A 22,369-nucleotide genomic window follows, 5' to 3' on the forward strand; every position below is an offset into this window, starting at 1 on the left:
TGAGGAATCCTGGATGGATGCCATCTGGACCTGGCGATTTGCTAATTTTTTGTTTTTCCAGACAGTTTAGAACATTGTCTCTTGTCACTTCTATCTGACTCAGTTCTTTAGCCTCCATCCCTGAATAGCCTGGTTCAGGAACAGGTATATGCTCAGTATCCTCTGCCGTGAAGACGGACGCAAACTACTTATTTAGCTTCTCTGCAACCTCCATATCCTCCTTAATAATCCCTTTCACTCCCTCATTGTCTAATGGTCCAACTGCCTCCCTGGCAGGTTTCCTGCTTCTGATGTACTTAAAGAAGTTTTTGTTATTCCCCTTGATACTTTTGGCTAAATGTTCCTCAAACTCTCTTTTTGCCTCCCTTATTGTCACCTTGCATTTCTTTTGCCAGAGTTTGTGTTCCTTTCTGTTCTCTTCGTTTGGACAGACCTTCCAGTTTCAGAAGGAAGTCTTCTTCCCTTTTATGGCTTCCTTGACGGTACCCGTTAGCCATACTGGCATCCTTCTGGACTTAGTGGTACTTTTCCTTCTTTGGGGTATACAGTCTAACTGGGCTTCTAGTATTGTGGTTTTGAGTAAATTCCATGCACTCAGGAGCGAAGTGACTCTCCTGATTTTCCCTTTCAGTTTTCTTTTCACCATACTCATTTTGGAGAAGTTTCCTCTTCTGAAATTCAAAATGTCTGTGTTAGATTTCCTTGGTGATTCTCTCCCCGCATGTATGATGAATTTGATCACATTATGGTCACTGTTCCCTAAAGGGTCGATGACACTGACATCACACACCAGGTCCTGGATGCCACTCAGCATTAAGTCCAAGGTCGCCTTCTCTCTGGTTGGTTCCAAGACCAACCCAGTCTATATGTGGGTAATTGAAGTCACCCATTATTACAGCCCTGCCTCTCCTTGATGCCTCCTTGTTTTCCTGCTGCAACTCCCAGTCACTGTCTGCATTTTGATCTGGAGGGTGATAGCACGTCCCCAGTAGTATGTTTCCTTTCAGGCCTTGTATTGTCACCCACAGGGTTTCTGTGGAGGACTCCAGTGCTCCTAGGTTTTCTAGCTTGTTAGATCCTATGCCTTCTTTAACATACAGTGCTACTCCATCTCCAAGGCGCCCCTCCCTGTACTTCCTATAGAGTTTATATCCAGGGATAACAGTGTTGCACTGGTTCTCACTGTTCCACCATGTTTCTATATCTATTTCTGTGTTAGCAACCAGCTCACCCAGAGTGAGCAGAGAAGGAGATGCTGTTATTTCAGCAGGAAGCCCTGGGGCATCCACAAAGAAAGCCTGGTCCTGGGTCACCACCAAACGAGCTGGTGGCAACTGTTACTGGACCTTTCCAGAAGATTGTAACAGGCTGCAGAGATTATGACAAAGGAGGCTCTCTCTCAAATAGTCTGGGCCCAATCCATTAAGGGTTTTATAGGTAATAACCAGCACTTTGTATTTCACCGGAAACATATTGGCAGCCAGTGCAGTTGTTTTACAACCGGTGTTATGTGGTCCCTTCCGGTTGTCCCAGAGACCAATGTGGCTGCCACATTCTGCACCAATTGTAGTTTCCGGACTATGTACAGCAGCCCCACATAGAGTGCATTACAGTAGTCAAGCCTGGAGGTTACCAGCATATCTACCACTGTTTTAAGGCCATTCACCTCTAGTAATGGATGTAGCTGATGTAAGAACCGAAGCTGATAAAAAGTGCTCCTGGCCACCGCCTCCACCTGAGAAACCAGGGAGAGCTTTGGGTCCAGGCACACTCCCAAGCTATGTACCTGATCTTTCAGGGGTAGTGTAACCCCATCCAGAACAGAGAGATCTAAACCATCTCTTGGGTGCTGGCACCCCCTCAGACAGTAAAATAAGTGTGCCATCAAGTTGATTTCGACTACTGGCACCCACAGAGCCCTGTGGTTTTCTTTTTCTGTGGTAGAATACAGGAGGGGTTTACCATTGCCGCCTCCTGCACGGTATGAGGGGTTTACCATTGCCTTCTCCTGCACAGTATGAGATGATGCCTTTCAGCATATTTCTATATCGCTGCTGCCCAATATAGTATCAGCGGGGATTCGAACCGGCACCCTTCTGCTTGTTAGTCAAGCATTTCAGATTGCGTCTTATTTGGATTCAAATTCAGTTTGTTATGCCTCATCCAGGCCCTTACTGCCTCCAGGCAGGCATCTAGGGAAGATATGCCATTTCCTGATGTAGTTGGCATGGAGAAGTAGATCTGGGTATCATCAGCGTATTTGTTGATAACACCCAGCACCAAACCTCCTGATGATCTCTCCCAGCGGTTTCCTGTAGATGTTAAAAAGCACTGGAGACAGTATGGAGCCCTGTGGGACGCCAGACTTCAGTTCTCGTTTTGCAGAACAACGGTCTCCAAGCTGGAATCTGCCAGAGAGGTAGGAACAGAACCACTGTAAGGCAGTGCCACCCAATCCCACCTCCTTGAGGTGATCCAGAAGGATACCATGGCCAATGGTATTGAAAGCTGCAGAGAGATCCAAAAGGATTAGCAGAGTCACACTCTTTCCGTCCATAGCCAGTTGGAGATCATTCATCAAGCCTACCAAGGAAGTCTCAACCCCATAGCCCACACGAAAGCCAGTTTGAAATGGGTCTAGATAATCTTCATCATCCAAAAATGCCTGGAGCTGAGAGGCCACCATCCAGTCAACCACCTTGCCCAACCATGGAAGATTAGAAACAGATCTGTAATTAGTGAACTCTGAGGGATCCAGCATAGCTTTTTTTCAAAAGTGGTCTAATAATAGGCTCCTTAAGACAAGGAGGCATCCTGCCCTCCCTCAGAGAAGCATTTATAATATTTACCAGACCTTCTTTGATAATATGATTATCAGATGAGATAAGCCAAGTTGGGCAAGGGTCAAGAGAACAGGTTGTAGGATGCAAAGAGAAGAGGTTGTAGGACGCAGAGTCCAAAGCAGCTTGTCCACTTCCTCAGGGATCACAAACTAAAAATGATCCAATCTAATCCCATAAGAGGAGTTGCTGGACACCTCCACAGCAGAGTTCTCTCTAATCTTTTTCATCTGTGTGTGGAATGAATTTTGTTCTGGGTGGCAGTATAAAGGCAGTGCATTTAGAGTGGGACCTTCCTGATTCTACCTGAGTGGGATCTAAAATTAACTGAGCGAGCATCAAAAAACTTGTGAGTGTATGCGTGAGTGCACGCAAGCATGCACGCCTTAGAGGGAACACTGCTGCACAATAGACACTGCAGTAACTGTGGAATCCAGCTCGGCCCGAATTTGAGAGATTTTATCCACAATAAAGTCGTTTAAAACGTCACAGTGAGTGGCCAATGGTTCCAAGTTTAAATTCAAGGGGGGGGAGAGTACATATTAGACCCCTCACAACACTGGACAACTCAGCTGGATGTGAATTTGTGGAAACAATGCAGACAAGAACAGCTTCTTTGCCCACCCGTACTGCCAGAGTATAGGTCTTCAAATGTACTCGAACAGACTTGTGCCTAGTCTTTCTCCACTTGCATTCTAATCGTTTACCTCACCGCTTCAGCTCCCGTAACTCATCTGAATACCACAGGGCTGTCTATAAAGCAAGTCAGAGAGGACTCTTAGGAGGTATTGTGTCTACTGCTCTAGTAAGTTCATTATTCCATCTTTGTACCAGAGCATCGACAGAATCATTAGCATAGCCAACCCTAAAGCCCTCCAAGGCTTCTTGGAATCCTATTGAATCCAGTTACCTCCTCGGGTAGACCAATCTAATAAGTCCTTCATCCCTGAAGAGGTGGGTCATGGCTGTAAGTTCTACCTTAACCAGATGATGATCCGTCCATGACAATAGGGAGATGACAGGAGTCCCACCCATGGAACACGTCCCTGATCAGAGCAAAAGACCAAATTGAGCGTGAGACCAGCATTATGTGTCAGACCAGAGACCAATTGGGATAGACCCACATTCGTCATGGTCACTATGAACTCTTGAACCACCCCCGACAAACTGGCCCCAAAATGAACATTAAAATCCCCCGCCACCAATAACCTGGGCGACTCTAATGCCAACTTAGCAACCAGGTCCATCAGCTCAGGGACTTCACTGGACATCGGTACACCAGCAGAAGTCCCAGTCTATCCCTGGTCCCTAGGCTTAGGTACACACATTCAATATAGGCCAGGGGTGGGGAACCTTGGCACTCCAGCTGTTTTTGAACTACAACTCCCACCATCCCCTGCCACAATAATTGTGGCTGGGGATGATGGGAGTTGTAGTTCAAAAACAGCTGGAGTGCCAAGGTTCCCCACCCCTGATATAGGCCAAATCCCTGATATGGATCCTAATAAGGGAAATTGTATTTTTATAGACCACAGCCACCCCACCTTCCCGCCCACATCCTCCCCCTGTTCCCTAAGGAAACTGCCCACACCCTGTCAAACTGCCCCAACATAATGAGTTTAAAATTAATTGGCAGGTCACAAAGCCAGCTGTAAGGCAAAAAGGTATTTGTATAATATGTGACCATGGCCTAACTACACTTTTTGAATGTTGGAAATGATTTGATTATCAGAACCCTGGGTTCTTGCAGGACTTTAACTATATGTTCCATTGAAACATACAGATTATTTATTCTAAATATTTCTTTTTTGTCCTTTTAGCAAATTTAATATTTATTTAGTTATTTATTTATTGTTGAATTTATATACCACCTTTCATTAAAAACAATCTTAAGGCGGTTTACAAAAGTTAAAAAAACATACAATAAAATGACAATAAAAATATTAAGCTAAAAATATAAAAACGAACCAAATTTAAAATCTATAAAATACAAGCATAAAAACTAACAAGGTTAGTTCTGTTGGTCTTTAACAAGGTTGTTTTTGTTTTGAATATGATCCTTTTAAGCAATAGCCAGTTTTTATATTATTGAAACATCATAAATGATTAAAGTGATGCCATGGCACGAGCAGCTTTGACCATATACAGTTCCTGAAGAAATTTTTTTGATCAGACTAATTTCTCGAGAAATGCAGAATTATTTGAAAGCTTAGTTAATTGTGTATCTGTTCAGTGTATGTTTAATTTTAAAATGATTTTCTAATACCTTAGGAAGTTTGCTTCTCCCAGCTCAACTTCAATCTTCCGATCTTTCACCTTTTTAGGTTACTTTTTGACCTTTTTGGAACCGGTAAACAATATCACCATAGTCCAGGGCCAGACAGCGATTCTCCATTGCAAAGTAGCAGGAAATCCATCTCCCAGTGTCAAATGGTTAAAAAATGATGCACCAGTGGTTCAAGAACCAAGAAGGATCATCATAAGGAAAACAGACTATGGCTCACGTTTAAGAATCCAGGACCTTGACACCACAGACACTGGTTATTATCAATGTGTGGCCTCTAACGAGATGAAGACAATAACTGCAACGGGAGTTCTGTTTGTAAGGCTGGGTGAGTCACTTTGTTTTAAAATGTGGCTTTTATAACTAGATTTATTGCTTTATAGACTAGCTCCTACTTTTCACAATATCAAAATGAGAAATTAATTCACTGATTTTCCCCTCCCCTTTTGGAAAATAAATTGCAGCATGAAAGAAAATCAATAAAGTCATTGCCCAAGGCTTCCTCCTCAGCACAAAACATCTGGGTTGAACCTGATACCATTTACTAGTAATAAAAGAAAGTAGATACAGATGGAATGGTCTGTAAATATGAAGTTCTGAGAACAGCACCAATGTGAAATAAGGTTTAGTCTAAGGTACAGAAAGGCAAACTTTCATTACTTCTCATTTCACAGTGCTGCTTGAACTTATTGTGGCCAGAAGAGAAGTAGCAGCAGCCGCTCTCCATCTGGTATTCATAGCTTGGGACCCAATCTTTTTAAAATCACACGTCTGTGGTGGTTGGAAGCTGACTACCTGCTCAAAATCAAGGCACAAAAATTGTCTGCAGGAAGTGTTAGTCACTTTAGGACAGTTGTCGATGTTGTAAGGCCTATCACACACAAAAACCTTTGATACTTCTTAATGAAATCCTTAAATTCCACTTTTCCTTGCCTTAAATACAGGTGAAACTCGGAAAATTAGAATATCGTGCAAAAGTCCATTAATTTCAGTAATGCAAATTAAAAGGTGAAACTGATATATGAGACAGACGCATTACATGCAAAGCGAGTTAAGTCAAGCCTTAATTTGTTATAATTGTGATGATCATGGCATACAGCTCATGAAAAACCCAAATCCACAATCCCTGAAAATTAGAATATTACATGGAACCAAGAAGACAAGGATTGAAGAATAGAACAATATCGGACCTCTGAAAAGTATACAGTGTACTGTGCTTGATTGGCCAGCAAACTCGCCTGACCTGACCCCATAGAGAATCTATGGGGCATTGCCAAGAGAAGGATGAGAGACATGAGACCAAACAATGCAGAATTGCTGAAGGCCGCTAATGAAGCATCCTGGTCTTCCATAATACCTCATCAGTGCCACAGGCTGATAGCATCCATGCCACGCCGCATTGAGGCAGTAATTGCTGCAAAAGGGGCCCAAACCAAGTACTGAATACATATGCATGCTTATACTTTTCAGAGGTCCGATATTGTTCTATTCTACAATCCTTGTCTTCTTGGTTCCATGTAATATTCTAATTTTCTGGGATTGTGGATTTGGGGTTTTCATGGGCTGTATGCCATGATCATCACAATTATAACAAATTAAGGCTTGACTTAACTCGCTTTGCATGTAATGCGTCTGTCTCATATATCAGTTTCACCTTTTAATTTGCATTACTGAAATTAATGGACTTTTGCACGATATTCTAATTTTCCGAGTTTCACCTGTATTTTAGCCAACTTGATTGTAGAAATAAATATTCATTGTGGCAGCTATGTGATCACAAACAAGAAAGCATGCAAGAATACCTGGTTAATTGTTTCCCAGTGCTCCTAAGCCCATATACCGACATATTTCAAGGCTATAAATTTTTAGCATAAGTGTGTGTCAAATCAGCCCAGTATTTCTGCCAATAGTGGTTTGGCATCTATTATGCAAATCCTGTGACTGCCTTGTGATATATTTACGAACTTGCTTTTGCTTTGATCCAGAGCTCTGCATACAGAGAGCTGTCATTTGAAGGGTTCATTTCAATGAAGGGTTGTGATCTCTATGTGCAAGGAGGGAAAAACAGAGTGAGTCCCTCCATTGAAATGAATAGAGGCATTCTTGTGGATGGAATAATTCCATCAGCACTGTAAGCAACATCTTGTTCGAAGTAGTAAGTTGCACACTGGAATTATGTTGGGTGACTGGCTTGTTCTGAATCCTTGATGTAATGATACTAAACCTGAAGGATGCTATGCATTCTATGCATATCTGATTTTATTATGATGACTGTCACTACTGTTTAAGTAACTCATTAAAACATAGGGCCGTAATATCTTATCTTATTTGTAGCAAGTGTCACATAACAGTGCCTATTATCTTTTTTTAAAAAAAATCTACTGTATTTGTTTTAATAGTGCTGTTTTAATAAGAGACTCATTATGGAGAATACCATGCACTGAAGGATGTGCCATGTTTCTAGGCATGCACATGCACACACAAAAAACATTCAGATTCTTGCTTCAGCAGGTACAAGATACTGATTTGTGCTTTTGAAAATAACTATGTAAAGATGGTGAAGAAAACACATACTTCTATCTGAACTGAGCTGGTTATTTTTTAAAAGTGCATTTGTTTATTGATATTTTTGAAGGGCCAAAACAGTTAATAATGTTTTGTTTATGTGTTTATAGGTCCAACACACAGCCCAAACCACAATTTCCAGTAAGTACTACTTAAGAATCATTTACTGTGTGCCTAGATATTTTGGTGCAAGACATCAGGTGATAGAATTGTTAAGCACTGTAAAGTCAGTTCATGGCTTTACTAAAACTTTAGTTGGGTGGGACAATTTCAGAATGATTTAAGGCATCTTCTCTGATAAGAACATTGTGTTGTACTTGGTTGGAGTTGACAGAATGTTCTTACTTTGTTTTCTGCATGCTTATTTTATCTGTTGGAAGAACAATGCAGCCAAATGTCTTGGTGGTGATTGCACAGTAACCATTGTCACAAAATTCCTGAGTGCCAGCAGTGAGAAGTGAACAACCTTTTGTCACTGTGTTTTAACTTTTAGCCATTTTATTCTATTGTAACTCAAAAAACTGAGTTAAATTATATTCTACTGATGTCGGGTGTAGCAAGGGTCTCGGCAGCCCAAGAACAAACTTCTGGGTGCACCGGCTGTCTATACCTTTTCCTCCTACATCACCATGCCAATGCAGGGGGCATGGCAGCCCCTCACCAGTCAGCGGAGTGCTTTCTTCACTAGCTGGGTGCTTCTTTTTTATCACTTGCAAGGGAGAAAAAGGAAGCATCCATCTGGTGGAAAAAGCGCTCTGCCAATCAGGGAGGGCAGAGTGTCACCACATATCCATTCCCAGCACTGGCCACATGCCTGTCCTCAGCATGTCTGGAGTTGGCAGGTGGGTGGGAAGGGTAATGAAATGAGGGAGAGACCCCCATCGCAGCCTCCCAAGCCCCGTGCTGCCCCCCCACAAGGCCCTACAACCCAAGGACATTTGTTCTCCACTGCTCCATACATGCACGACTGATGTGGTAATTGTAGTAATATACTTATTGTAATATAAATCCAAAGGTTGTATTTAATGTTTGGAGCTACAATCTTCCTGGCCTGAATTCTTGCATCTTTCATTTTTAAGATGTATTTGAATATATTTAGAAATATAATAGTTCTGCATAAATGAGAGATAAAGGGATGTGCTTGAGTGTGAGTGTGTCTGTGTGTATGAGAGAGAGAGAGAGAGGGAGGGAGGGACAGAGAAAGAACGAGAACACACACTACACACATACTACAAAAAGCTGAATATGAATGGCAGTTTGTCCAGTCAGTCTTTGTCTCAAGGTAGGTTTTCTGTTCTGTTCAGGATCTTATTCCTAAGTAACAGACATATGCATTGTTCCAGTTATTCCTGGCTCATATATGTAATACAGGCAGATGGAACCATCAAGATTTCCTATGGAAAAATTTCAGTGAATTTGAGTTTTTAATCTAAATATCCACTGTATGTCCAATATCCATCCTAGAATCCATTTTTGACTCAAGAAGTCCTATCCTGCTGCACATCTACCAATCTTCAAGAACAAATTCTAGTGATACACGCTGATTCCTATTGCTGTGTCAACTTTGATTATTCTGGTTTTGTAGAAAATTGGCATATAATTTTTTTTAGAAAATAGCATTCCAGCTACCACAAAAACTTTGTCATATTAATAGTGCAATCTTAGTTACAAGAATATGGCACCAAAGCCCCTGACACATTGGAACTGGTTTCAGTGAGTGGAATGTATGATGTTGTCATGCCATGTCAACATGAGAAGCCTCAGCATGTACATGGCAAGGTGTGTTTCCTAAAATAATTGGGTTCCAGAAGGTATCTGACTCATTCCAAAGCAGCTCTGCCATGAATGAAAATGGATTTTTTCCTTTTTCTTTCTTTTTAATGCAATAAAAATTAATTAATAAGTATAAACTGTGTTATCATCCTTAACATAGCTATGGGGATTCTTTGGAACAGGATGTGTTGTATAAAGTGGTCTGAGTCTGCTTTCATAGTAGTTTGTAACAATACTGCTATAATTGGGAACATGGTTAGATGCTTAGGTATCTAACTCTTAAAACAAAGGACTTCAGAGCTTTTTGATACTCTTAAGAGTATCTAACTCTTAAAACAAAGGACTTCAGAGCTTTTTGTCCTTTGAATGTATAAGAGCTCTTGGGGAAAAACTGCTAGACACCAGCCCTTTCATCAGTAGCAGCATCTTGTATGTACACAAAGTATGCCAGTGAATAAAAGGATTCTCCTAATCTTCCAGATCTGAAAGCCATTTGGTCTTCAAAGAGATCTTTCTTGTTTTAAAACAGTTTGTAATTTGATAAGTATGTAGTGCTTTGAAGTGAAATTGAGCCATAACCTTTATAGGTAGCACATGAGTATTCATATGACTGTGCGTGAATAAATGTTTTAGAACCCGTGCAGAAACACAGTTTCAGTGTTATATGCCTTAATTATTGTATATATCAGAACACTAATCATATTATAACTAGTGGAGAATTACAGTAATATTGAAGGATGTGACATTTAACTAGCCAAAAGGGGGCTGATAAAAGAGTGGGGGAAACTCTTCTGAAGTAATACAGTAGAGTTGGCAGTCAACCTCAATTTATGTTGAAGATGAGACTTAAGGCAAATGGCGATTCTGTGGTATTTGGTTTGCAACACAATTGCAAACCAGGTTAAATTCCTAGCATCTTCAGGTGATACTGGGAAGGACCAGTCAGTGTTGACAATACTTAGCTAGGTGGACCAAAAGCCTGACTCAATATTACTTATTTATTTTATTTATTTGACATATTTTTATACCACCCACTATGTCTCTGGGCGATTTACAGTTAAAATTGTTTAAACATTAAATCAGTTAAACAATTAAAATCACCCAAATATTAAATTCATTAACATCTTTTTTTTTAAAAAAAACCCAACATTAAAATACAAAAGCCCAACATTAAAATACAATATACAGCAGGTTCCAAGCCACAAGCCTAACTTAGGCCAGTGACTTTCCTCCGATTCTACTTCACAAGGATTATTGTAAAAATAAAATGGGGCAGGGGAAAGCAATGTCTGTCACCTCAAACACCTGGAGGAACAGTGGTGTGTGTTTTATGTACTTTAGGTTTGTTTATGAAATAAATACAATTTCTCAGAATGTTAGGAGCTTTAATTTTCGCATGCAGCATTGCATGTAATTGCCAAGTTATTTGCCATTGTTTAGGTTTATCTTGTGGAATGCTTCCTGTTCAATGCAACCAGGAATAATCCTCTTATTATGATTATTTTTATAAACCACTTTACAAACGTTTTGTTGGAAAGTGGTATATATAAATAGCAGAAGAAGAAAAGTACTAATTTGGTTCTTTTATCTTTTTTTGTCTGATGTTTTCCCTAATAACTATTTTCTGTTTATACATTTGTCAATGTATATCTCTTTCCTCCAAAACTATATTTATCCTCATGTCACACTATAATGTTTTTAGGAACTCTTAATTCCCTGTGCCAAGGTATCTATTTCAGTTACCAATAGAAGTGAGCTTAAAGCTGATCCTTCATGTCGTCTTTTCTGCTATGGAATCAATATTCTCCTAAGGAATCAAGCAGCCACATCTGCTTCTCACTAGAGTTGTGCTACCCTCACACATGTCCACAATAGTCTGATTATACGTCTGCAGAAAACATTGGCCAGAGGCATCATTATTTCAAGAATGTAGAAATGCTGTCTTACCTCTTAAGCCAGTAGGGAATTATTTGTATTTCTTCTTGGCACAGTTCATTGTTCTTGCATAGCTAATCTTAGAATTAGCTGGATTACGTGTAATTAGATGAAGATATTGGTGTAATACAATCTGGACATAGAGGATTTGAAACTTGTCAAAATTGTATTATATTGCTATTGATTAAGAGCTTTCTGTACCCAAAAGTACTTGATTTAATTAGCCATTTCACTGCAGAATCCTATCTGTGAAAGACCATGGCAACAATAATAAAGCAATCGCTATCACTCCATAGGTGGGAGCTTTGATGGAAAGGTTTGTAATTAACCAAATACAGGAGAAGCACAATAGGTGCAGGTGTATCTATTCAAACAAAGGAAACCATTTCAACATCCTATCATAGGCACAAACTAGGATGAGAATCCACTGTAAGGACGTACTTACAATATATGTGTGTGTGGGGGGGTGTTCTATGTTTTACTGCTGGGAAGACTTATGTGGCAATTTCCATTTTTTGGTTGTTGCATAAGGATGTGTTAGTGGAGTAAACACTTGAAAGGTTGACGATCCTCTTGGCAAAGCCTTGCTATTCTTGGACACATCATTAACTCAGTTCACATATAAGGCTGCTGATGACACAACATACCAGCAGCACTTCCACCAGTGCCTCTTTGTTGCTTAAAGGGGCCTTTCTTGATTTTTCTCGGCACTGGCATCGGGGAACCTCTACTAGGGCTGCAAGGTTCTCAGAAAACTCCCCTGAACCAGAGAATAAAAGTGGAACTATGTCCTCAGGTTGTTGTGAAGCTGCTGGCTCAGATTCTCATCATGCTGGTTGGATGGTGGTCCTGGCAACACAGGGTCACCCAGGGACTGAGCTTCCCCACCCTCCATCTCCTCTCTTGAACTGTTCACCTCATGCCTCAACTGGTGGGAAAGGTGTCCTGTATTTGAGGTGATGACTGCCACCAGTGCTTAGGCTACTGCAGCGGGTTCTCCCACCGCCCCACCTCCGTGCTCTCTTTGCCCGTCGTCAGCCTTGGGTGATAGAGAACAGGTAGCAGTGGTGGTAGATTGCTCAATGCAAGGAGCACAGGGCAGAAGAGGGTAGAAAAAGATGCTCCAGCAGTGTTAAGCTGTAGAGCTTCCAACTGCTTTATCTGCCTGAAATAAGGAATAGGCAGAAAAGGAGGAGGAGATGCCTGCAGAAAAGAATCAATATTTTCTTCACATTATCCATAACCCTTCCATTCTAAGTAAAAGAAACCTTAGGATTTTAAAGCATCATGGGTTGTAGCTAAAAAGAAGAAGAAAGCAAGCCATGACTCAGTCCCATAGAAATTAATGGGTCTTATGTACTATATTGGACAGCAGCGATATAAGAAGATGCTGAAAGGCATCAACTCATACTGCATGGGAAATGGCAATGGTAAACCCCTCCTGTATTCTACCAAAGACAACCACAGGGCTCTGTGGTCGCCAGGAGTCGAGACTGACTTGACAGCACACTTTACCTTTACCTTTATGTTAATCATAGTCTTGATTGGTTTTCTTTGGATACAACCCAAAATTTTGTTTCCAGTATGGGAATATAGCATAGTAGTTAGGCTGCTACAGGCCTATCTGCTATATTGCTACTAAAAACAGCATAGTTGTTTTGAAGATACTTCATTTTGATATGCCTTCTGGCTCACTCACATGACAGCCAGCATACAATAGACATGTTGGGCAGTTAATGTACATCATGTTCTGTCTGTCTTTATCCTGAAAACTAGCTTATTTGATTGATGAAGAAAGGCTTCTTTGTTCTATAACTTTGAAGCTTTGTCTAGGTGTTTTTAGTATACTATACGATATTCCTAATTTCAGTAACCCAAAGGTCTAAGGGCATTTGAGACAACTTGCCAAAAAGCTAGATGAAGTTACATTCCATAAAACTACTAATATTGCTTCATCTTGAAATCTGAAAATTTGAGTTCTGATTAATGAAAGTAAATTATCTGCAACATTCAGGAAATTGGCATTGCCTGTTCTTGTTCATTATTATTTTTATTTTATTTTTTTAAAAAGTCTCCTTTTCCAAAGGCATTTATCAGTGCTAATGTGTTAAATACCAGTGATATTAATAAGTTAGATGTAGGTTTGGAGGTAGTATCCACAGTTGTGTTTAGTCTGCAATAGGAGTTTTTGCTCTGGAGTATGGAGTGCTTACTCCATATGAAAGTCTGCTTACTGTTCCTGACCAAGAACATTTATGAATGCTACCTTTTGTCCTTAGTTTTATGGGTGAGCGAGAACTGTTGTTGAGTTTGAGTACTGATTTTGCAGACACGTGAACAGAGTAAAACACAAACTACATGATTTTTTAAAAGTGCTTCTGGATTGTATCCATTTTGCACCAGAAGGAGACTTCAGAACAAAACAGAGGTTGTCTCAGAAAACTGTATCTGAAACATTGGCCCAGTTCAGACATCACCAAATAATCATGCTTTAGCCATAGGGACCATGTTTTGTATTGACACTCCTTCCCTCCTCCCTTCAGATACTCAGATTCTTTCTCTTACAGCATAGTGACATCCTGGCTCAGTTCACACACAGCTGGAGTTAAACGTGGCAGAGGCTGGAACTCCAATACGTCCGAACATGTGAAACTGTGGTTTCACAAAAAAAGCGACCTCTGGTTTGCCTCGCCAAACTCCAGATTGAACCTCCAGTCTGCACGCCGCTGAGTCCTCTGGTTTGCTTGCTGAAGCGCTATGTCTGACTCAGGATGCTGCCATAACCACAGTTTTGCACCGATTTTCAAACCACAGTCATAGAGGCAGCAGCACAGACCCTCCCAGGGATGTGGCAGCTCTGTGCCAGCAGTGCCTCTCACTGGCTGCTTCTTGGAGAACCAGCCCCACCCCTCCTGTCACCTCTGCAGCTATGGAGTTGCCCAGCTGCCATGCTGGACTTGCCGCACAGTTACTTAGGGGCATTCCCTCTTATCACTCTGTCCCCTGCTCCACCCACCTTGCAAGCAGGAGGGAAAGGGGACAGGATGACAGGACAAACACGAAGAGCTCCCCCCCCCCAGGAAGGAAGCGACAATGATGTACACTCACAAGCACAAACACTCCAGGTGGCTACATAAGCAAGGCACCCCACACAGCACTGGGAGGGGAACATTTGAAGGGTGTATGTGCATGTGCCCAGGGTTGGCTTTAAAAGGCAGCCCCAAGCAGGGTTTCTTGAACAGCCAAGTTCTATTTCTTACACAGGAGTGGGGGGGTCTTCTCCTCCGTAGGCTCCATAGACTCAATGCAAAGGGAGCCCTAATATAATTGTCTGGGAGCACTAATATCAAATGTAATAGTGGTACTCGTGGACATGCCACCTATTGTCCCACAGACTGCTCTCTCATGAGAGTGCCAGCCCTTGAATTCTGAATGTGTTTAAAGGTCTGTCCCTGTGTTTGTTGAGTCTGGATGGACTGCTTTGGCAGAGTGACCTCTGGCAACATTATCCTAGGTTATGTTGGGACAGACACCTACGCACCCCATCCTTTGCTCTGACTCATCTGCACTTCCCCTCCTGGGAAATGTCAGTGTTCCTCTCCCCTCCCAGAGTAACAGGGAAATATTCCCACCCACACACCACACCGCGAATTCATGCTTGTACGAGACTATCAGGATACAGGGCTCTTTGGCCACTGCCGGTGCCATCGCTGCCAGACGAAACACTGCCATGGTAGTGATTTAAATTCCCTTTGCCTGCCAAGGGCAGGAGATTCTCTCAGAAAATACATGATCACGCTCGGCATGCCCTCTTCAAGATTGTGGCCAATCGCGGCATGTTGAAGGTTACCACTTGTAATAGAAGGCCAGGCTACAATCCTCCTCTCTGCTTGCACTCAAAGCCTTCAAAGAAGTATATATCGAAAAGAGTACGGTGTGGATGCTACAAACAGGTATTTGAAAGCCTGTATATTACAGAGGTACATGTCATTGTACCTGAATTTGCTTTGGCCTCTATTTGCGCACTAGTGGCAAATGCAGGCTTGTTTTGTACAAAGTGCTACTAAGAGACTGTGTAAATTTAGTCTGTGTTATTCTTAAGGCCAGTTTCACGAGTGCATTTGTAATGTGAATGTTAGAACTGCACAAGCTACAGTGGCTCACATGCTGTACAGTGAAGTGCTGCTTAGGTTGAAAACAAGTCGCTAAAGGTCAAGTGACATGTTTTCGATCTAAGTAGCACTTCTGGAAAGTGGGCTCACTACTTTTAAGAACTTGGGCTCTTAAACAAACACTCAAGACCACCATCGCTTTGGTAGGAGTCCGCAGCAATGCAGAGGGACCCACATGATATTGCACAACATGTGGGCAATGTACTTACAGCAGCTCTTTTGCATTCTCTCCCATGTTCACAACAATCTCAAGCAATATGTTTCAAACTAAAGGGTAGTGACTGATATTCAGTGCAGTCTTAGAGGCCAGAGCAAGAGCTCTGTCTTCGCAAGGAGCTACTAAACTAACCATAGGCAAGGCTTGACTTACAGTGCAGGAGGAGGGTGAAGAGATTTTTTTGCTCCTCCCCCACTCCCCACAAAATCCCCCTTTGTATTGGGAAATATGTCCAAGAGACCTGCACAGCCCTTGTGGACGTTTTCCTGTACATGAAGTATCAGATATGCTACTTATAAGGAAAGTATCTTATTGTTAAAAGAGAGTGGCATATTTGATCTTCTCACTTAGTCCTAGTTACAGAACTATGGTTGGTATCCAGCTGGATACCAAGACTGCTGAACTTATCCAATTAACTGCTTGCTGATTCCCTGTTGCGGGATAAAAGGTTCACATGCAATCTCACCTTGGCTGTGTTTCTCTTTTTTTCCTCCTTTTTCAGTTTTCATCTTGGTCTCTCCTTACAAGGTAACCCCTTCAGCAGTGTGGTGTGGCCTCAGGTGCAAGGTTTTACAAATCAGAACTCCACACAAATTTAAAATAGCTTAACAGGTTTTACTGTTTTGTTGTGCCAACAATTATCAATTAAATTAAAAGTGTAAATGCAGTGATGAGTTCAAAACATATTTACAGGCTAGCTTAAGGCAGAAGCATGTCACACCACACTATAAAGAACCAGCTGACTCATTTGACTTACCAAAACATGAACCTCTTGTACTTCTTAGGTAAACGAGGATATCTTTTTTCCATATCTGGGACTCTCTGCTACTATCACTTTATTCCTCAGATACTGCATTTGCCAGGTGCCGAAAGCCCTATTCAGCCATTACATTTTACGAGTGTACAGATATCTATACACTTCCAAGTGTTTTTGTGTGACTGACTGTACTTTTATTCATTTTAAGTGTGAGCCTTATTGAGGGAACAAGGTCCCTCAAATGCTTGGTACAGACAGGAAGCGTACCACTTGACCTGTGTTCAACATCACATATGAATAACTGTACCTGTGTGCAGATTATATACATTGTACGATTGTTGGCATAATGTCCGAATGGAACGACAGTCATCATCTTACTCCCAAATTTCCCTCCCTTTCCCATTACACACAAGCATTCACTCTTTCCTTTGTGCTGTAGCCTAGCCAAGATGGAGAGAAACAAAGCCAAAGGTGAACTCTCACAGGCAAGATTGAGAAATGATGTGTTTTGTTGTGCTAATGAAGCTGTAGTTGAAAGCAGCCTTCTATTAACAGTAAACGTAAGCTCTTCTGGCATTCAGTCTCAAAGGGCTTTGAATGGAGCACCTGCCAGATCTAAAGCTATGTGAATCTTTCACAGCCCACTTATGACCTGTGCAGCAATGCTTGTCAGATGACTTTGCTCAGGGACTAGGGCTGCCAAGGCCAAAAGGACCCTACCCTAGCATGTGGACTGAGTGAAGTGGCGGCGTGTCCCAGAGACACGTTCTCGGTTCACACACACACAGCCCTTTACCCTGCCTCATTTCAAACCAGCTTTCAAGTTCCTGAAGTTGAACAAATACCATCCCCAGGGTTTTAGTAATTGGCCAATCCTGGCATTAAGAGGAAGACAAGACGACAAGCTTTTTATATAAGTGTTTCTCTGGAGGCGCTCCATTTTAGCAATATTATCCTGGTTTTTAAAAGTAGGACAGAGTTCAGTGCAGACAATAATTCAACATATGCATTAGGCTCTGTGTTGGAAAAAGAATTTGGCATTAAGAAGAGAAATGGAAGGGGGAGGGGAAAGTTGTGCACTGATTACTTTTCGTTCTGTTTATCTAAGCCATGGTTCAGAATTATGCCATATTTTAATTAAATCTTGGCAAGGCCTGTTTTGCTATTCACTGCAGGAAATGAAGAATTGCAGAAGGAGGTGGGAGAAGAGAAACAACTGCTTGCCTAATTGCACAGCGTTCCGTTAGATGCCAGCAATGTATTATGAGGTGCAACATGATCCATATAACTATCTCCATCAAACAGCTTTTTAATAGAATCACCTGTCACATCCCATTATCATTAGCATAGGATTTCTAGAATAATTCTTGTTTTCACTTTGTGGCATTTCCCTCACCGCGCTCTGAATTAAAATGTTCACTGGTGCCCTTGTTACTTCCATAGCAGTGTCAAGTGATACTAAGGTGAGAGAGCAAGCGTCTGGAGAAATGAAAAATGTCAGATTTACCATTTCTCTTTCCCCTTCTCCATTAAAGACTATAATTCTTTTTTAAAAAAAATCATCAGGGAACAAGGAGACATCTGCAGATGTGCTTACAGGCTCCCAATTTATCATTTGCAGGGAAGATTACCATGAAGATGGCTTTTGCCAGCCTTACCGAGGAATTGCCTGTGCTCGAATCATTGGAAACAGGACCATTTATGTGGACTCTCTCCAGATGCAAGGGGAAATCGAAAACCGAATCACTGGTAAATTGCATACTTCTCTTCTCAGAAAATGTTGTATTTCATGCAGAATCTTGAGATCCATTTTAACAACCTAATAAACAGAAATCAATCTGGATAAAACTTTAAAAGCTTGCTGTTTGGGGTGAATTCAGACAGACCGTTGTTTTTCCTATTGCCCAATGACTTTTGCAGTAGTTATATGGAATCAAACTGTCTGAAAGAATTCAGTGTATGCTGAATCTTTTGTAACTTAGTTTTTGTGCTTCTTGTTACATTTACTTACTGCATTTGTACTGCCTTTCTGCTGAGGCACTCAGATAGATTACTGTTTAAAATAATGAGTTACAATACATGCTGCATCCCACTTGTCTTCCAGTCTGTCTCCTTGTTCTACTCTGAATAGGTCTATTAAAATGTGGAAACAAAATTAACACACACGGAGTAGGGAATAAAATGCAAAGAGGAAAATGAGCAAAATTAGGAGCTAACACTTACGTAGAATTGCATAATTAAATTGCATAATAATCAAGTAAGAACACAAGAACAGCCCAGATGGATCAGGCCCAAGGCCCATCTAGTTCAGCATCTTGTTTCAGACAGTGGCCCACCAGGTGCCACTGGGAGGCCCACAGGCAAGAGGTGAGGGCATGCCCTCTCTCCTGCTTTTACTCCCCTGCAACTGGTGTTCAAAGGCATCCTGCCTTTAAGGATATTGCTCTCAGACTAAAGTGTACCGTTGAGTCGGTGTCGACTCCTGGTGCCCACAGAGCCCTGTGGTTGTCTTTTTTAGAATGCAGGAGGGGTTTACCACTGCCATCTCCCGTACAGTATGAGATGATGCCTTTCAGCATCTTCCTATATCACTGCTGCCCAATATATGTGTTTCTCATAGTCTGGGAAACATATCAGCAGGGATTCGAACTGGCAACCTCTGGCTTGCTAGTCAAGTCATTTCTCCACTGCACCAGTAGGTGGCTCTGCTCTCAGACTAGTAGCTATTTATAGACCTCTCCTCCATGAATTTATCCAAACCCTTCTTAAAGCCATCCAGGTTGTTGGCTGTCATCACATCTTCTGGCAGAGAATTCCACTAGCTGATTATGCATTGTGTGAACAAGTACTTCCTTTTGTTGGTCCTAAATTTCTTGGCAATCACTTTCATGGTTCTAGTGTTATACAAAAGGGACCCAGCCATTCAGGGGCCCATTGCACATGTGCAGCGGCCTCCGCAATGGCCACTGCAATGGGGAAATGCCTGGAACGGGTAGAAAAATGCCAAAGGCTGGTGGGGGGAAGCGGGAACTCGACAGACCTCCCCCTGCAACCTTGGAGAAGCCCCCCAGACAGGCTAAGTACAAAAAAAAATTAAAAATGTAAAAAGGCTTGTGAACCCCCAGAACGGCCAGCAGGGTTCAGTCTGGGGTCAAGCCAAACCAGAGGTGGTTCAGCTCGACCCTTAACCTTTGAACTGAACCGGTTCAACGTCAAACCAGTCCAGTGAACCAGTTTGCACATCCCTAGGTCTGATTGCTATCTTTTAGAGTAGGGAGTTCTAGGCCAGATTCAATGGTGGCCAAGGTGATAGTACCTTGCTTGCTTATTCAGAGTTTCATGCTATCGCTGGCAGGTTGAAAAAAAGGTAAATTATGCCCTGTTCACCGCTTATGGCACACAATAGTATGTGAATTGATCTTTGGGTAGATGGGAGGGGAATGATGTATTTAGATCTCTGCTTTGTGTGTGGAGACTTGACTATGCAACCTATAGCCACTAGATCAATAGCTATTAGTCTGGTGGCTATAGGCCACCTCCAGCCTCAGAGGCGAGATGCCTCTGAATACCAGTTGCAGGGGAGCAACAGCAGGAGAGAGGGCATGTCCTCACCTCTTGCCTATGGGCTTCTCAGAGGCATCTGGTGGAACACTGTGTGTAACAGGATCCAGCAGACCTGCTGTTATGTTCTAATTCTCATATCCCTTTTTGCTATATATTGTGTAACATATATATTGTGTAACACTCCCACTCCCAATGTCTCAAGGTGCATACCCTTTGTCCTCCAGTATGTCAGCTTGTTCTACTCTGAATAGGGCTTTTGAAATCTGGCAACAAAAGCAAACAAACATAAAAGGAAGACCTTTACTGAAATCAAGTGGAATTGTACATAGTGATCATGGAAAGCATCAGATCCTGATAAATTCTTATCTGGTTTTCAGGTGCAATTGAATAATCTGAGGGTAGAAATTTCACCTCTGGGGTCATGAGTCTTACCACCATATCTATGCCTTTATCCCAAGTTTATCTTTGTATTAAGAGGGCTTGACAGCCCCAGTAGCTGAATAGTACCATGCCACTGCTACCAATAGCTTACCAGTAGAACCTCACTGCAGTGTTATCAATTATCTTTTAAAATCCACTTGTGTACCAAAATAAAAGTTAGCTTTGGATGGGTTTTTATTATCAATTAACTTGACTGATTATGACTTAATAAACTGATCATGTAAACTTCCATTTCTAGATAATGATTGCTCATGGTGAAAAGGCAGCTAAAGTTATTGAAAGAAAGGGACGGTATACTTATAAGTTGTCAGATGGAAGAGTGTGGAATACTTCCCATCTTGCCCCTGTAATTAAGGAAGAGGGTGGCATTTCACAGTCAGTGTTTGATAACTTTGGTTCAGTGTCTGGATTTCAATTGAAAGTAGAAGAGGTCCCAAGTGCAAATGAGCCACCTTTCTATTCCTGCTGGTGAAATTTATAGCAATTAGCTATCACATTCACTTTTGGCACAAAAAAACCTTTAGAGCTGACAGTACAGTCTCATCTTTATCATCAGCAAGTGGCAAGTTACAAAATATACACTGTCCTTCTGTTCCTAAACAATGAAGGAGTAATGCTCATTTTCTTGCTTCAGAAATCGCTTCATTCTTAACTGCCAGGAAATAATTCTCAAACTTCTGAATCCAGACAGGAAATATAACTGGTGGCTCACCTGCGCTCTGAAGGAAAGGGGCTGGTGGGTAACATGCTATCGTAATTTGATTGCCAATATGTTGTATCCAAGACAAGACACTAGAAATATCAACCAGGCGCGTAACAATGATAGGGCAAGGGGAGACAGTTGTCTGGGGGCCCCACTGCCTGGAGGGGCACCCCAGAGGCACCTCATGTGACTCCCCATTACCCCCTGCCCAGCCCCATAGCCTCTCAGCCACTTGCCCTCTTCGCCGTCTCTCCAGCTTGTTCTGCTGGCCCGCAATCGAAGCAGCAGACAAGCTGCCAAGAGCTCCTTTTCTCCCGCCTCTCAGCTGATCGGCGGGTGGGCGGGGCTTCCACGGAGGCCTCCGTGTAGGCTGCAGTGAAGCCTGAACTCGAGTAGGGCCCAAGCCAGCCAGGAAGGAGGAGGCAGCCAGAGTGTTCTCTGCAGCAGAAGACCCCCTGCTGCACTGCTTAACCCAGACCAGCATTTGCCAGGTAGAGTGTGAACTCCTTTTTGTGGTTACCTTTCCCGCCCCCCCCCCCCCCATATATAGGGATCTGCTTGCCATAGGGCTTGGATATGGGGGGGGGGAGGGACTGAGAAGTCTCTGAATATTTATTTTGAAACAGCTTGGAAAATTTGCTGACTTAAAAAAAACTATCTAAAAAGTCCTATAAGTGGCTTGTTTCATGGCAGAAAATTGCAAAAACTTCTGGAACAGTATTTTATTAATTTTATTTATTCATTCATTCATTTATAAATGCACTTATGTTCAAGTTGTTTTGCAACCCAGAAGGTCTGAGTGAGAACTGTGAAGCATGTCTTGTGCTTTTATTTTATTTTATTTTTCTTGTGTGTGAACTGCTCCCCAATAACTTGCAGGGACTTCAGGGTCAATCTGGCCAACATGTGAATGCAGCACCTCCATTCCAGAGGAGATGTGTCTTAAAGGGCTTTAAAAGCCTCCTGTGAAAAACCTCCTGCAATCAAACTTGACTGAATTTGTTCAGAATTCTGAGAAAACAAACATAGGTTCACCCTGCATGGTTGAAAGTCTCCTTTGCTAATCTGCAGCGAGGGGCCCATTTTAATAATTCATCTTTCTAGTGTGTTCTAGGCAT

The 22,369-nt window shown here is 42.0% G+C and overlaps 1 protein-coding gene across 2 annotated transcripts in view; it reads left to right on the top strand.

Annotated features, from left to right (window-relative positions):
- ROR2 (receptor tyrosine kinase like orphan receptor 2) overlaps positions 1 to 22,369 on the top strand; it is a 195,888-nt gene that overhangs the window by 149,241 nt on the left and 24,278 nt on the right. For both annotated transcript variants that reach the window (XM_053303768.1, XM_053303770.1), the window contains exons 3-5: positions 5,165 to 5,452; positions 7,800 to 7,830; positions 18,165 to 18,292. In XM_053303768.1, the coding sequence (XP_053159743.1) occupies positions 5,165 to 5,452; positions 7,800 to 7,830; positions 18,165 to 18,292 (447 nt within the window). The remainder of the gene's footprint in view (positions 1 to 5,164; positions 5,453 to 7,799; positions 7,831 to 18,164; positions 18,293 to 22,369) is intronic.

Source organism: Hemicordylus capensis, chromosome 2, assembly GCF_027244095.1.
Source record: "Hemicordylus capensis ecotype Gifberg chromosome 2, rHemCap1.1.pri, whole genome shotgun sequence".
In the NCBI taxonomy this organism is placed as follows: Eukaryota; Metazoa; Chordata; class Lepidosauria; order Squamata; family Cordylidae; genus Hemicordylus; species Hemicordylus capensis.